Consider the following 17,065-nt stretch of genomic DNA (forward strand, 5'->3'; position numbering starts at 1 on the left):
CTCTTGGAAACACAATTTCCAGTGGGATGCCATATACAGGCTTTCGCGGATGATGTTTTTCTGGTGGTCACTGCGCCGGATGTTCAATCGCTGGAGTACAGGACCAATCTAGCGCTAGATATCGCCACTCGTTGGGGAGCTGGCGTCTAGCTGAACTTTGGCCCTGACAAAACTCGGCTCATAGCTTTTACACCCAAAGCTAAGGCGGTCAAAGTCCACATGGATGGCGTGGCTCTCGAATTTACCAAAGAGATAAAGTTGCTCGGCGTCATGATAGATGAAAAGCTCCTATTTAGATCACATGTACGGTACATCACAGCTAAGGCGATGCGCATATTCCAACGCCTGTGTCTATTCACAAGACCTACCTGGGGCGCTCACCCAGAAAATGTAAGCATCATTTATCACGGCGTGATTGAGCCTATTATAACATACGCGGCAGGCATTTGGGGACATGCCGCTAGTAAAAAATGCAATCGCCGGACACTTGAGAGCACGCAAAGAGGTTTCGCTCTTAAGGCAATACGAGGGTTTCGAACTGTATCCACGGTAGCTGCACTTGCACTGGCACAGTTCACCCCGCTGGATCTCAAAGTACTGGAGGTGGCCAAAGTGGAACGCACGCGATTGCTTGGCACAACTGACTTCCTCCCTGATGATGTGCAGCTTGAGAAACCAACTCCTGTTCACAAACTACTTCACCCAGCGTCCAGAGTCACCATCCCTCTTCATTTGGCTACCAACCAGGAAGAGGCCGACTCTTACGTGAGATCCAACACAGTGACTATATATACTGATGGCAGTAAAAAGGAGAATGGAAAGGTCGGAGCGGCTTTCATATGCTGTAATCCTGAGGTCTCCTGCCCTGTGGTGAGAAAAAAGTACAAGTTACACTCAAGTTGCAGCGTATTTCAAGCTGAATTATATGCACTAGCCCGAGCTTGTGAATGGACAATTGCTCATCGATATCCACACACGGTTATATATACCGATTCGCTGTCAGCAGTCAAAGCCATACAAAACCGAAGTAATACGCACCCGATCGTCACCAACATCCAAAGCGCTCTGCACCAAACCGACAACCCCATTAATGTCGTCTGGGTTAGAAGCCATGTGGGTATCGCGGGCAATGAGGCTGCAGATGTGGCGGCTGGTGAGGCTAGTCTCCTGCATAAGGCTCCGGACTATGACAAATTCCCCCTGACGTACGCCAAGTCCCACTATAAGCGGGAAAGTCGCATCGCATGGGAGAAACGGTACACATCTGCTGAACAAGGCGCTTACACTAGAAAACTCCTCCCACAACTTGATAATATACAAAACCTTTTTTCAGTAATAGCACGCTCGTTCCATCTCACTCAGATACTCACTGGACATGGATATAATAAAAGCAACCTCAGGCGTTTTCACATCACGGACAATGCCAATTGCCCGTGTGACGGCACCAGTGAGCAAACGTTTAACCACTTACTCAAAAGCTGCCCCATATTCTGCAGGGCTAGGCTGCTATATGAACAAACATGCCAATTATATGGAGTAGACTCCCCTTACGAGCTAACTGTTATTCTACAGAAACCGGAAACTCTGAACTCATTCGACCAATTGGCAAAGAAAATTGTACATAGTCTCAAACGAATAAATGGCACTTAAATTACATTACATATAGTGATCATCATAATTAAATATAATATAATATAATATATATATATATATATATATATATATATATATATATATATTTATGTGTGTGTATATGTATGTATATGTGTATATATGTGTATGTATATATATGTATGTGTGTATATATATATGTGTGTGTATGTATATAATAAGTAAAGGAAAAAAAAAAAAAATTAACTAATCTATTATATATATATATATATATATATATATATATATATATATATATATATATATATATATATATAGTGAAGTTCAATTATTATATATATTATAATAATTGAACTTCACTAATCACCCACACGTTGCGTAGACAGCCGCGCACTCCATAATGTCATCATAACCATTAAATAAAAATACCATTAATAACAAGTCACATTCATACATATCACCTTCTCGCTGCTGTGAAAAATAAAATAAAATACGCGTGCAAAATTGAGACTTATGCTGTATCAAATCGCAGCTTAAGTCAACTAAAACTCTAAAGCTTAATACTCATCTCCCAATCGCGAACCAAATAATATTGGAAAAAAAAAAAAAAATTACTCAGCGGGTTTTTTTTTAATGGATGATAACGGGTGGAGCCCGTGCCATCGGTATACACCGGCGGGGCACCAGTGAAGGATGATAGGTGAGGATGAAGTAGGTCAGTTAGCCCATCGTGATGAATTCAACAAGAATTGGTCACGATGGTTTCCAGAGGGAACCACGTGGAGGTCGACCTAATAAGGCATATTGCTAGCAATGGGGCTGTCAAACTCCATTGCCAAGAGTCCCTTTCCCCCCACTCAGCGGGCTATGGTCGGAGTTTTTTTGCGTGATTGAATCTGAAACGAGGATATCCGCGAAAGAACCAAAGTAATTGACATAGTCCAATGGATAAGCCAGCTGAAGTGGCAATGGACTGGTCGCATAGCTCGAAGAGTCGAAAATTGATGGGGAAAAAAGGTTCTTGAGTGGCGACCCCGTACGGTCAAATGCAGTGTAGGACGACTTCCCGCTAAATGAAGTGACGACCTTAAATGCATTGCAGGGAGTCAGTGGATTCAGAAGGTTCAGGTGGCAGGTTTCCTTATGGCATTCTATGGGGGAGACCTATGTCTGAGATAATGGCTGTGATAATGACGATGATTATAAATAATATATAGAATACAATTTCAATTAAGTTAATACATATATGAAACAATATATCCCAGATACACGGACAAAGTCACGGGCCATAACAAGTTCATAATAGTTTAGGTAAGTTAATCAGAATAGTGGGTGGTGAAGTCTCAAGAATGTTTCCTGTTACGAAACCTCTGACCACGAATTCGTGGAGGGAAAGAGAGAAAACATCATATCATCTCTTTTGTAATTAAATAAACTATCAGATGACTATACACTTGAAACAACTATCTATTATACTTACAAACTGTAATAAGGTTACAATAATACTGTTTTTCTTATGTTTGATTACATACGGGAGTTTATTTTGCACTGGCCTGCTACTTTATATGCCTGGATTTCGTAAGTAGAAGTATCAGTCAAACAAACGCTGTTTTTTTTATACCACTGAGGTGGCAAACAAGCATTCGGCCCACCTGATGGTAAGCGATTACCGAAGCATATGAACACCTCCATAACAGGGAGCATTACGTGCGAATTGCCGACCCTGAAGAGACCTATTTATCCTTTTTTTGAAAAACCCCATGCTGTAGTCTCTTGAGAAAACCTCAACAGGAACCAGTTTTTAAGTTACACCTTCAGGAGGGAGACTTTGTACGAAAATCATCAGCTTGGTCTCATTAAGACTTCTCATATAAAATTTCTTATGCACAGACGCCGTCTAGTTACAATTCTATTATATTAATAAAATGTGGCAACCCTATAAAATTAAAGTTTGATAAAATAAATAATAATGTTTTTAATTATTAAACAGTAGTTTAATATTTATTATTCATTTTAATATTTCATGTTTCATTTCATATTAATATTTCAAATACGAAAGTGAGTCAGTTTGTTTGTTACCTCTTAGCGACTAAACAATTTAACTAGTAACTATAGTAAAAATTACATAGGATTACAAATAGCTATATTTACGGTTATAGTAAACTATAACCGTAAATATAAATTATAATAAGAAACAGACAGCCAATAACAGGCAAAATAATGAGATGCGCAACAGTAAAGATAAGTGTATATATATATATATATATATATATATATATATATATATATATATATATTTGAAATAATAACAATAATTAATCACGATGGTTTACAGAGGACACTGTTTGTGTCAGGTCGACCTGACAGGAAATATTGCTAGCCATGGAGGTTAGCTCTTCCATTATTAACAGTCTTTTTCCAACTTGCCTGATTTGTTAAGTACAGTGCGGTTTCAAAGATGTTTCCTCCTATTTGTTCTTTTTCAAAAAAGGGGTACAGATGATAATTATATATCTAGAAAAATAAAATAGGGCAATGAAAGATTTTTTTATATGAAAAATTTTCTATTTAACACTCCTATTGCCAGTGTCACATTAGCATTAAATGGATCTATATGTGATTGCATTGTACAATATACTATAATTGTATAAATACATTCGAGGTAATACAATTTAATAGATAACAGTTTTTTGTAGTCAAAATAGCTAGTTTTAATATCAGAGCTATTTTTCTAAATTACAAGATATAAAATTCCCTTTTACAAGACAAATGGTTTTTATCTTATATTAAAATAAATACTGGAATTTAGATTTAACGAGTCCGTAAGTACTGAAGGATTGTTGGTGATTTATGATGATTTATCCATGATACTTAAATCCTTTTTGAGGCAGGAGAGATTTTTTAAATCGATTTTGTATTTAAGTATTTGTATATATATATATGTATGTATATATTAAGGAGAACCTTTTATACTATCTTTCTAATGATGTTTAGAATAGCAAATAAGCTGGAAAGCCTCATGGAAAATGGAAACCGTCACCTATGGGTACGAACAACATCATTGTTAATACAGAATACAGTATCTGTCGTGCGTTGTCATTCAGAAGGATTATGATATTACGCCGCCGTACTGCGTAATTTCACTGTCATATGTAACCTATAACAGTGAAATTACACAAACCCAATGGTAGGATGCATTTTCAAGCAAAACAGAGCAATAGAAGCATAACTGCTTCACGCTAAAAACATTAGTGGGGCAAAGGTATATAGGCTGAATAGTCTTGTACAAAATTTCTTTCTAGTAAATCTGCCTTTTCATCTTAAACGAGGCATCTTTAGGTGAATTAATAGAACGATCCTAGTTAACCGTTCGGCACCCGAACTGCGAGGTTCAAGTCTTACTTAAAATAAATTAAAATAAAAAAAATACCAGTTTCTTTATTTATTAAGAAAAAACAAATAGCTCTTTATATCACAGTACAAATGACATATAAAGTATTACACTTAGGACAATACAGTTTTCAAAAGAGAATTATTTGCTTAAAAGTTAAAAAATGAGATAAAAATTATCATCATCATCATATCAGCCGTTATCTGTCCACTGCTGAACATAGGTCTCCCCTATACACTGCCATAAGGAACGGTCCTGAGCCACCTGCATCCACTGACTGCCTGCAATGCATTTGAGGTCATCGTTCTATAGTACATAGATGAAAACAGTAAGTAATAATTGAGTAGTAAGTAATTATTTATTGGCCGTGTGGTGGCCGCATAGAATCGGCCACCCCTTCCTTTCCCGTGGGTGTCGTAGAAGGCGTGTAAGGGAGCTTAAGAGTCGAGAGATGGGCAGCAGTATTCTTCTTTAAAGATCTCAAAAGTCTAACTGCGGTTGCCAACCCGCCTGCCAAGCATGGCAACTACTGACAAAACCCCATGGGAGAGGCCTCAATTCAGGAGTAGACAATTAACAGCTAATATGATGATGGTGATGAAATAATTATTAATTTTACAATAATGATTTTCGTGTTTTCATAATATTTCTAATTTTTTTTACTTGCCGCCGCGGGCACGTGTCAAATATTAATCCGTATTTTTCAACATGTGCTTATAATCCGTGCCCAATAAAGCAAATACGATCAATCCTTGAAAGAAATCACCGATACAATACATCTAATAACTAATAACTCGTATCTATTACTCAGTTGTACGATATTTAGTGAGTATTTATACGATATTGTATAAGTATTTATACAACTTTATACGAAGAACATTATTGTTTATTGTATTATCCTAATAATAATAAATATAAAACTTTGTGAAGATGTTTACATGTTTGTGTACTCGCAGTGTAGTCCCGGCATAGAATGGACGACCCAATCCTATCCTGTGGGTGTCATAAGAGGCGACTAAAGAAGGGTGAGAGATAGGCAGCAGTGGCCCTATTAAAACGTCACCAAAGCCTAACTGTAGTTGCTATTTCACCTGCCAAGAGTTTTTTTTATGCAACTTAGAATGGCAAACAAGTTGACGGCCCACCTGATGGAAAGAATAACCGTCGCCTATAGACATGAGCAGTACCATGGACATAACAGAGTATACTGTTTCGCCCATGATACCAAATGCGTTGCCATTCCTGAGGACTCAGGTATTATTCCATTATATTAATAATATAATGAAATTGATTTTTGTATTTTGAACTATTGGATGATCAACAATTAGCTTCATTAATTTAGTTTTTAAATCAAAATAATTGGTTTTTTCACAATTAAAACTGGTTTTTATGGTACACTAGCGACCCGCCCCGGCTTCGCACGGGTGTAATGCTGATACTAATACTATAATAGCGCGCTGGCCTCCCATTACATTACAACATCACATTAGAAACCTCTTAATTTATCAGTGTTCCTCTATTATAATATGCATGTATTATATATATAAACCTTCCTCTTGAATCACTCTATCTATAAAAAAAACCCATTTCAAAATCCGTTGCGTAGTTTTAAAGATTTAAGCATACATAGGGACGGACAGCGACAGCGACTTTGTTTCATACTATGTAGTGATTATCATGTCATTCCATATATTTTTTTTAATTCGACATGTTTGTTTTAAACATATTGCGATGTGAACGTTCAATGACATGTAACACATCATTGATTCATATTCCATATTCCATTTACATATATCAATATACGAAATAAGTATATTGATATATGTAAATGGAATATGGAATAGTTATACAAAACTCGACCACAACATTCTGTATCTACAAAAGACAAACTGAAACTATTCTATATAAGGCGTAACTCTAGCAATATAATTAATATTTCCTTGTAATATGTTATTAATTATTGGCAAGTCACTGAGTTATCGAGTTATGATTATGACTGACTTGTAACTTTAGGGAGGTAGGGTTGTCAACTTTTTATTGTGAGAACTTGATATAGTATTTTTTAAGTTATAACATATGTAAGTAAAAGAATAATAACAATTATAAGTAAACGTGCGCCACCTACCTTTTTTTTCTTCATGTCTTCTACAAAATGTAGAAGTATATATGTAAAATAATAATAAAAATATTCATAAAATATCTGTAAAATTTTTCAAAATATATATGATGGCCATAATGTTACATGGCCATCATATATATTTTTTATTAGCTATTTTCTGCTGTTTTTGTTCCATGTGAATCAGTTAAAGTATTTAATTTGCTAAGTTAAAATTTTACTTACCTATCTACCAGATTTCAATGTAACTCGTTTAGTAGCTTTTGTGCGAATGTAATATATACCAATACCTATATATTTTAGTTACAATATCTATATACTGCGTAAATAATAGATATAGTAAATATCATTGAGCGATATCGAATGGAATGATAACCTTTCCTTCGCTCTCAATATTCAATGGAAACTAATATAGAGATATCGAAGCTATATCGTACTATAGATATACTCATGTCTACTAACTTAGACAGCTGAACACGCGCCATGTTAGTATGTAAGACTCAAAACTTTTTGTCTTATATCGACCTGTTTCTTTGGTGAAAATATTTAATTTTACTAATAAAATACTCCATTCAAAGGATGAATGTATATTCAATCAAATATCTGATCAAAATAATTATATTTTAACCAGATATTTGATAGAATAAAATTAATTGGAAAATTAATATTTTCCAAATATTTTGTCGACCGTTGGCAACCCTACTACATGGTTATATTCGATCAAATAAGTAGGTACACCACGTACATGCGTAGAACAATCCAGCTGCTACATTATGTATAGGGTTTATTTATAGTCCACTAAATTGGGTGTCCGGTGTTGGTCTCAGGAAGAAATATATCGTTTACACTAAAATAAAATAGGTACGTCGTGGTACATTTAGATGTCTAAAACCTGAAGCGAAAACGAAGCTTAAAAAATATTAATTTTGCAACTTGTAACGGTAAGCTACCAGCTTACTTGCCAGCCTACTTGCTAAAAAATGGTAACCATCGTCTTTTTTTTTGTCTGTTATGTCCATGGTACTGCTCATGTCTATAGGCGACGGTTATGACACACTTTCCATCAGGTGGGCCGTCAGCTTGTTTGCCTAATAATGATATTCTAAGTTTGTTGTATAAAAAAAAAAGGTGAACAAATTATACTGAGATATCATAGAATTATACATATTCTTTATTGCACTTAAACAATACATGCGACGATTAGTTTAATAACTTGTTAGCAAGGGAGGACTTATCTCTGAAAGAGATCCCTTCCAGCCAACTCAGTATAGTTAGAGAGAAAATAATTTAATTTCGGTAATCTAGTGCAGGAAAGGTACCGGTGAAAATAATATAAATACAACAAACACAACTTGTGACTATGGTTGTCTGAGTCGTCCGCGTAAAAGTTGACCTGGTAGGATATGTTGCTAGCAATAGGGCTGTTGTTATTGCTAGCAACATATTCTACTTCTAATAAATTCTACTACTAATAAACCCCCCCCCCCCCAGGGGGGGGAAAGGGATTGTGAGTAATGGAGACTGAGAATCCCATTGATAGCAATATACCAACCATGTTATGCTTCCTATGGTACGAAGGTAGTTTCCTTGCCATATCTCATACTTCAAACGACACCGCCATGCAAGCATATCTGCTTGGCGGTAGAAACACAAAGCAAATATCACTTTTTAAACAAACATTTGTTATCTGATGCAAGTTCTATAACTATTAAAATATTTTCTACAAGTTTCAACATAGTAATTAATTATACATGCGTAAAGTTACAAATAACTGCTATTAATAACGGAGTGATAGTTAATCCATATTCTCGGTGTTATTCGTAATAATGTTAGCGAGGTAAATACTCTTTTATTTGTAATTCATGTATATATATACATATATACAACTTAGAATAGCAAACAAGCTGACGGCCCACCTGATGGAAAGTGGTAACCGTCGCCTATAGACATGAGTAGTACCATGGACATAACAGAGTATACTGTTTCACCCATAATACTTTCCATGCGTTGCCATTCCTGAGAACTCACGTGTTATTCCTCTGTACTCTGTAATTTTACTGCCATGTTTTAACATTCAAACCGAAACAAAGCAATGCAAACGATTGCTTCACGGTAGAAACACGAATAGGACAGAGGTGCCCAAGCAACGACTTTTGTACAAAGTCTCCCTCTGTTATAATATATTCATGCCTAAATTAAAAATATAATTATAAATTTAATTTAAATAATTCAATTTATACAGTATGAAAGATGATAGATGAGGATTAAGTCAAATCTATCACGAAGGGCCTCATGACTAATTCATCAGGATTTAACCACGATAGTTTCCAGAGAAGATCACGTGGAGTTAATTCAATTAATATCCTTCATCTTATTCAACTAATTTAATTTCAAATACTAATTTAGCTAGCTAATGCACTGGAATATCATATCGGTATTTGACATTGGCGATTCTATAAATAAATAAATAAGAGAATGCTATTTTAAAAAAGTTAGACTGTTGTAAAAAGTTAGAATGTCAATCAATTTGTAAGGAGACACTATCTAGATTTTATCCTTCACAAATCCACAAATTCTTCCGCTACCTACCCACTTCTATTTTCCTTTAACCAAAGGTTGTCTTCAACATATTTCTCTAAGGATAAGATCGACTTTTGTACCTTTATATATTTTAATTTGTAATTTAAGTTACTGTATTTCACTTGATATGTTTAATTGTTATTGTATATTTTTATGTTTCTGGTGCAGTAAAGAGTTAATTAAACAACTAAATAATCGAGTAAATAAATAATAAATTAACCTCACCTTTGTATATGGTATGTGCATGACGCACCTTTTTTTTAGTCCTAGACGATGTGCACGACGCACCTTTTTAGTTTCTTTTTTAATTTTATTAAAAAGAAATTTTGTTTATAATTTGAAGTCTGTGTCAGTTTTCAGTTTTTTGTTCGTTCGCTTTTTTACTCCGTTGGTTTGCTATGTATATTTTTTATATTATTATATTATCTTTCTAAAACACTGTGTTTCCATACCAGCATACAGTCCTTTTGCCCACAGTATATATGCTTACCTCTGTCGTATTTGTTATATATTACTAATGTTTACAAAAAAAGTATAAATAATAATAACAAATTAATAAATAAAAATACCAAAAATAGAAAAGGGAGACTTTGTGCAAAAGTCGTTTGCTTGGGTACCTCTGTCCTATTCGTGTTTCAACCGTAAAGCAGTTGTGTTTGCTTGGCTGTGTTTCGGTTTGAAGGGTGGGATATGGAGTGAATTTACAGGGTACAGAGGAATAATACCAGAGTCCTCAGGAATGGCAACGCATGGGGAGTATCATGGACGAAACATTATACTCTGTTATGTCCATGGCACTGCTCATGTCTATAGGCGACGGTTACCACTTTCCATCAGGTGGGCCATCAGCTTGTTTGCCATTTTAAGTTGTATAAAGAAAAAAAAATTAAACTCAAAGGATCGAATACCATCACAGTATCGTGAATAATACACGCGGAAGGAAACAAATTGACTAATTCCCCGTCATCCTGTTACCAGACACCCAACTGGATACTTAATTACCTTTATTTTAAACATTTGTTTTATTAAATACAAAAATATATCTCGTTGTTTGTTATGGTAACAGACAATTGCTTCGTCTCGAATAAGATTTTAATAGACGCCATTTTGAAGTAAATTACTGGTACAAAGATTCAGGAAATTCTAGCATCATCCATCATATTGGATTTACGATCATGTTTCGATCTGTGTCGTTGAACTTGAGCGAAAGCAATTTAAACGATTTATTTTGTCGTCTCCATTTATAACGGGAGAAATTGGAAATAATAAAAGAGGATTGTTTAAAGAGAACTAATGAGTGTTCGAATGTATTTTTTCCAGTGAATTTGTACGTTTTTTCATAGAAATATGCGTTGAAAACCGATAGAAAATTAAAGACAATTGCGTTAATATGTAAAGCTTGAAATTTTCCGTCATTTTCCGACACATATTTTATTCAGAGAGTAAATCAGATTTGGCGCCTGTTTTTTGACTTGCCTTTGGTCTATATTTCTTACAAAAACTTATGTTTTATTCTTCATCTAATGGAAAGTGGTAACCATCGCCTATAGACATAATCAGTACCATGGACATAACATAGTATACTGTTTCGCTCATGATACCCCCCATGCATTGCCATTCCTGAGGACTCAGGTGTTATTCCTCTGTATCCTGTAAATTCACTGCCATATCTCACCCTTCAAACCGAAACACAGTCATGCAAACACAACTGCTCCACGGTAGAAACACGAATGGGACAGAGATGTCCAAGCAAACAACTTTTGAACAAAATGTCTGTCCAGTATTAAATAAAAAAAAATATATATATATAATTATCGGTTAGTAACAAAATCAACATGAAATTGTTAATAATTGTAGACAGGTAGGTAAATAATCGAGTTCAATTTTTCTCATTCGTAACTCTACATAATATTGGTGCTAGAAATATCTAAATTAAGTCTGTTGAGTCTATAACCAACAAATCTAATAGAGCGGTCAGGAAACGCTCCGAGCATATTGAGTTTTCTCAGTAAATCTTAACTATTTGCCGGTGAACTTTTTGCTTACAATTTAGTTGAAGCGGTAATAGCTAAGTTGGGTTGCGCTTGACTGCGTTACGAAGATCTTAAGATTTTATTTTTTTTATATACCACTGGAGTGGCAAACAAGCATACGGCCCACCTGGTACGATGATGTAAGCGATTACAGACAATAAAACTAAATTAGTACATCTACAGAATAAACCGAGAATGTCTTAAGACGGGATTTTAAGAGTTTACTGAAGGGAATATTTTAACATCTGTTTAATGGATGATAATAGAATGGTACACCGGCGTGGCACCAGTGAGGGGTGATAGGTGAGAATGAAGCTGGTCAGTTGGCCTATCGTGACTAATAATAAATCAATCACAATAGTTTCCAGGGGGAACCGCGTGAAGGTCAACCTGACAGGGTGCATTGTTAGCAATAGGATTTTTTGTATGGATGATAATGGAATGGTAACTCTACCTATGCTATATGTGTACATATATGTGAGGGGTGATAAGTGGAGATGAAGCAGGTCAGTTAGCTCATCATGACAATTTCACTAATGGACCAGCCACGATGGTTTCCAGGGGACGCGAGGAGATCGACGTGATAGGGTATATTGGTAGTAATAACATTACAAAAAAAAGGTTGTTAATCCTTTATACTACTACTACTTACTATTACTAATCTAATAAATCCATTACCCCTCTCTCTCCCTCTATCGTCCGTTTTTTTTGATGGGTGAAAATGGTATGGTAATCCCGCCTGCGCTAACGGGATACGCTGGCGGAGCACCAGTGAAGGGTGATAGATGAGAATGAAAACAGGCCAGGTAGTCCATCATGTTGAATTCATCAGGAATTAACCATGATAGTTTCCAGAGAGAAACGCGAGCAGGTCGACCTGGTTGGGTATATTGCTATCAATGGTATTCTCAATCTCCATTACTAGCGATCCCTTTCCCCCCAATTCTCTCACGTCCGTTAGTAGGGAGTATTGCGTGTTGAGTCTTTCAATTTTAAAGACTGAATAGATTTTATCTTGACGAGAAAAAGGGTTCTGGCCAACGTAACCTACTTTTTTTTTTATACAACTTAGAATGGCAAACAAACTGACGGCCCACCCGATGGAAAGTGGTAACCGTCGCATATAGACATGAGCAGTACCATGGATATTACATACCCCCCATGCGTTGCCATTCCTGAGGACTCCGGTGTTATTCCTCTGTACCCAGTAAATTCACGCCATATCCCACCCTTCAAACCGAAACACAGCCATGCAAACACAGCTGCTTCACGGTTGAAACACGAATGACACAGAGGTACCCAAGCAATCGACTTTTGTACAAAGTCTCCCTCTGGTGAGACCTACGTTGGGGGACAGTGTGTCAATTGACATATATCATTCCGCTTCTAGTAATTACCCGGTACTCGTCTGTTCGTACAAGTTATAGCTTAAATTTCAATATGTCCTGTCACACTGGGGTTGAGTTGGGTTTTGGGAAGCCCTACTCGCCAATTATCGTTGGACGGGCCTGAGACTAGAATACGCTTTGGTCCCAGTTGATTGAATTATTGACTATCGGCCATTTAATTACCGTATTAACGGACACCTTTGTGTCAATTTTGAAAATTTTAAACTGGATCTTGTGTTCTTTTATATTTTAAACGAATTTTTAAAATGAGAATATTCTTTATTAGCCTATATATTTTTTTCTTTGCGTAACACATGCACGCGATATGTTTGACAACCCAAAGTCGATTTTTTTTTATTTACTCGGTAGCGCCATCTACCATTCCTATTTATTTTATTGAAAATCAACGTTTAGGCGTTATGTAAGAGGAAAATGTGTATATCGAAAGAAAGGATCTTGAGTGGCGACCGCGTACGGGCAAATGTCCGCGACATTATATGTCTATCTTTTAAGATTGACTCACTATAACCTTTTATATAGTAATCAAATTTGATCACAGAAGTGCTTTAAATTTTATTCTTTCTAAAAACTTCTTAATCACAATTATAATAACAGAAATTGACGTGGACGAAGTCGCGAGCAACAGCTAGTTATGTAATATTGATAGGTAATTATGTAAAATATATTATTTAGTACAGTATGTAATTTAATATTAAAATATACATAAATAAAGAGTATCTATTTTAAAAAAAGTCGCTTCAAATGTCTCCGCCAGTTAATTGCATTACAGTTTTAATAAGCTCATGCGAACATATTGCGAGACACCTTGCAACTGGAGAGCTTATAAATTGCTCTCGTGCTGTAAGCTCGGAAAGGAAGCTCACGACTAATACATAGGTACGTGTTTAAATTAGTTTCTTCATGTAGAACGTAGGAAATTCTTTAATGTAATTTAACGTTCACTATGATTGTAAGTACATACATACATACATATCTGTCACGCCTGTCTCCCATTAGGGTAGGCAGAAACAATGGAACGCCAAATGCTTCGATTCAAACAAACCTCTTTCGCTTCTTCCACATTCATCAATCTTGTCATACACGCTCGTCGGTTACGGGTACTTTTAATTTGGCCCTTCTTCAGCATATATATATATATATATATATATATATATATATATATATATATATATATATATTTATATATATATATATATATATATATATATATATATATTTGTTTATATATGTAATTTTAGCATGTATGTATAGCGATAATTACTAGTACCGCATTCGAGTATTTTGACACTTCCCTATGTTTGACTGGGAGAGAATGCTTTCAGCATTAAGTTTGCCATGAACGTGTATATGTGCTAATGAATAAATAAATAAAAAAAATATGATACTTTTAGATTATTTTTTTTAGACTTACGACTTAATTTATGGTCGCGTACAACGCGGTTTCAGAGATGTTTTCTCCCACGAACACTCAGGTTACGGAATGAGCTCCCTGGCGAGGTTTCCCCAAGAGACTACAGCATGGGGTTCTTCAAAAGGGGGGTAAAGAGGTTTCATCAGGGATGGCAATAGGCGCGTAATATTACTAATCATTAGTGTATATATATATATATATATATATATATATATATATATATATATATATATATATATATATATATATATATATATATATATATATATATATATATATATATATATATATATATATATATATATATATATATATATATATATATATATATATATATATATATATATATATATATATATATATATATATATATATATATATATATATAACTTACAGCCAACAGTGGACAGTAAACGGCTGAAATAATAATTATAACAATAACCGTCTCAACTTACTACGAGTAGGTGCTCTCGTCTCATATCCTTAACAGTGCTGGCAAGAAAACAGGTAACATTTATTAGACACGTAGCTTCTAAGTAAATAACTTTGTTAAAGTAAATAATGTTGGTGTAAATCTAGTATATCTAGGAAGCGTATATTGCATATTTTCTTCTAAACTTTTTTTTTTATACTTAGAATGGCAAACAAGCTGACGGCCCACCTGATGGAAAGTGGTAACCGTCGCCTATAGACACGAGCCACGACCCAATACCATGAACATAACAGAGTATTTCGCCCATGATACCCCCCATGCGTTGCTATTCCTGAGGACTCAGGTGTCATTCCTCTGTCCCTGTAAATTCACGCTATATCCCACGCTACAAATCAAAACACAGCTTTGCAAACACAACTGCTTTACGGTTGAAATACGAATGGGACAGAGGTGCCCAAGCAAACGACTTTTGTACAATGTCTGCCTTTAATGTTAGTAGTAAACAATAAAAAATTAAATAAAAAAAAAAACTAAAAGACTATGTAAAAAATGTGCCATTTTGATAAACAGTTATGGTGTTTATATCAAAACAATCCACGTAAATAGATACCTTCCACTAAATATATATTGGAATATTTATCTCCGATGATCTCTGACATTTTCTACTTTACGAAAATGTTTACCAAAAAAAGGAGTAATGACACGAATCTCCAGAAAGTGTTTGCTCGGAAATAAAGGCTGATAAGTCATGAGCGTAAGCGTTTAGAATAAGTTTATATTATTCGTTTACATTTGATAGGCGAAGAGAACAAAGCATTAAAATTTTTACATGACTGTACAGGCTTCAAGCTGACTATCTTGTGTTTAAAGTTTAATGGTTGCCTAATTATCTTGTGCTTTTTACGTGTATAATAAAATAGATATTTAATGAAAAAATTGTTCAGATTTTTGTATCATGATTAAGGTTTCTGAATGGTTCTGAAACTAGTCGAGTTTTCTCGACCTAACTATATGTAAGTTAAACCGGTAGTTGTTACATTAAAATATAATGTGTGCTTACGAAACATTTAACAATAAGTATAATAATTGCTTAGATATAGAATAAATGCACAAAGCTGTAATCCACTTTTTCTTTTTGTTAAATGAATTAGGTTAAAAGTTCGCTGTGAATATAACTTTTTTTTTTTAATATATCTTGGTCAAAATAAAAGGTAAGCGAAAATATATCACTTAATTTCATGTTATTAGTTACTAAATAGAAACTTATTCTTTTCTCTATACGATAAATTAGGGTAAACTATAAAAATGGCCTCAATCAAGAATTACCTCCTGAAAACCCAATATTACGACTAACTGAGCGTAGATAACTCGGCTATATTGTATTATAGTTTCGTTTAACTTTCATTTAAATCAAGTTCCTATAAAAAGCTTTACAACTGCAAAATCAGCAACGAAATCATTAGCCTATAATAATTCATCATTGCAAAATTATGTTATTATTTTTTATTAAACACTGATAACTATAAATATCGAAATAATAATGATAATACTCAAATTGGTCTGGCTGTGATTCATTATTTTGTAGCACTAGCACAGGTGGTTATCCTTAAAAAAAAGTCCTTGCTAAAGCTTATAACTTGTACCATACCTTTTATTACCATTGATGCAGATCCCAGAATCTGACAGTGACAAATATCCGTATTGAAATATGTTTATTATTATAGTTATATATATACATACATATAACTTAGAATAGCAAATAACACAGGCGACGGTTACCACTTTTCATCAGGTGGACCGTCAGCTTGTTTGCCATTCTAAGTTGTATATAAAAAAAAAACTTCAAAATACATTAGGTGCGTAAGTATATGGAACACTGATAAAAAATATAGCTAATTTCACAATTAGCTGACAAAAAGTTGAGCAGTTTTCGAGGCTCGATGCTTTACCTATATAAGGTAAGCTTAAATCATTTGCAGAGCTAAATGTTGGTACGTACTTGTTACATACAGTAATCTTTGTTGTTTGTTTTAAACGCCCTTTTGTTCTTTAGTTCCCGTTGTGACTGTGCAATAAATAAC

At 34.7% G+C, this 17,065-nt stretch overlaps 1 protein-coding gene across 1 annotated transcript; it reads left to right on the forward strand.

The window, feature by feature from the left end:
• Positions 1-219: 219 nt before the first annotated feature.
• Positions 220-1,650, forward strand: LOC113514313 (uncharacterized). Its single transcript, XM_052892300.1, has one exon. It carries the CDS (start codon positions 220-222, stop codon positions 1,648-1,650), a length of 1,431 nt encoding a protein of 476 aa, XP_052748260.1.
• The last annotated feature ends 15,415 nt before the right edge of the window (positions 1,651-17,065 follow it).

The sequence above is a fragment of the Galleria mellonella genome, unplaced genomic scaffold (genome assembly GCF_026898425.1).
Source record: "Galleria mellonella isolate WM207_F2 unplaced genomic scaffold, CSIRO_AGI_GalMel_v1 utg109, whole genome shotgun sequence".
Taxonomy (NCBI): Eukaryota; Metazoa; Arthropoda; class Insecta; order Lepidoptera; family Pyralidae; genus Galleria; species Galleria mellonella.

Excerpts from the sequence above, each read along its gene's own strand:
- LOC113514313 (XM_052892300.1), top strand. The coding sequence starts at position 220 with ATGGATGGCGTGGCTCTCGAATTTACCAAAGAGATAAAGTTGCTCGGC.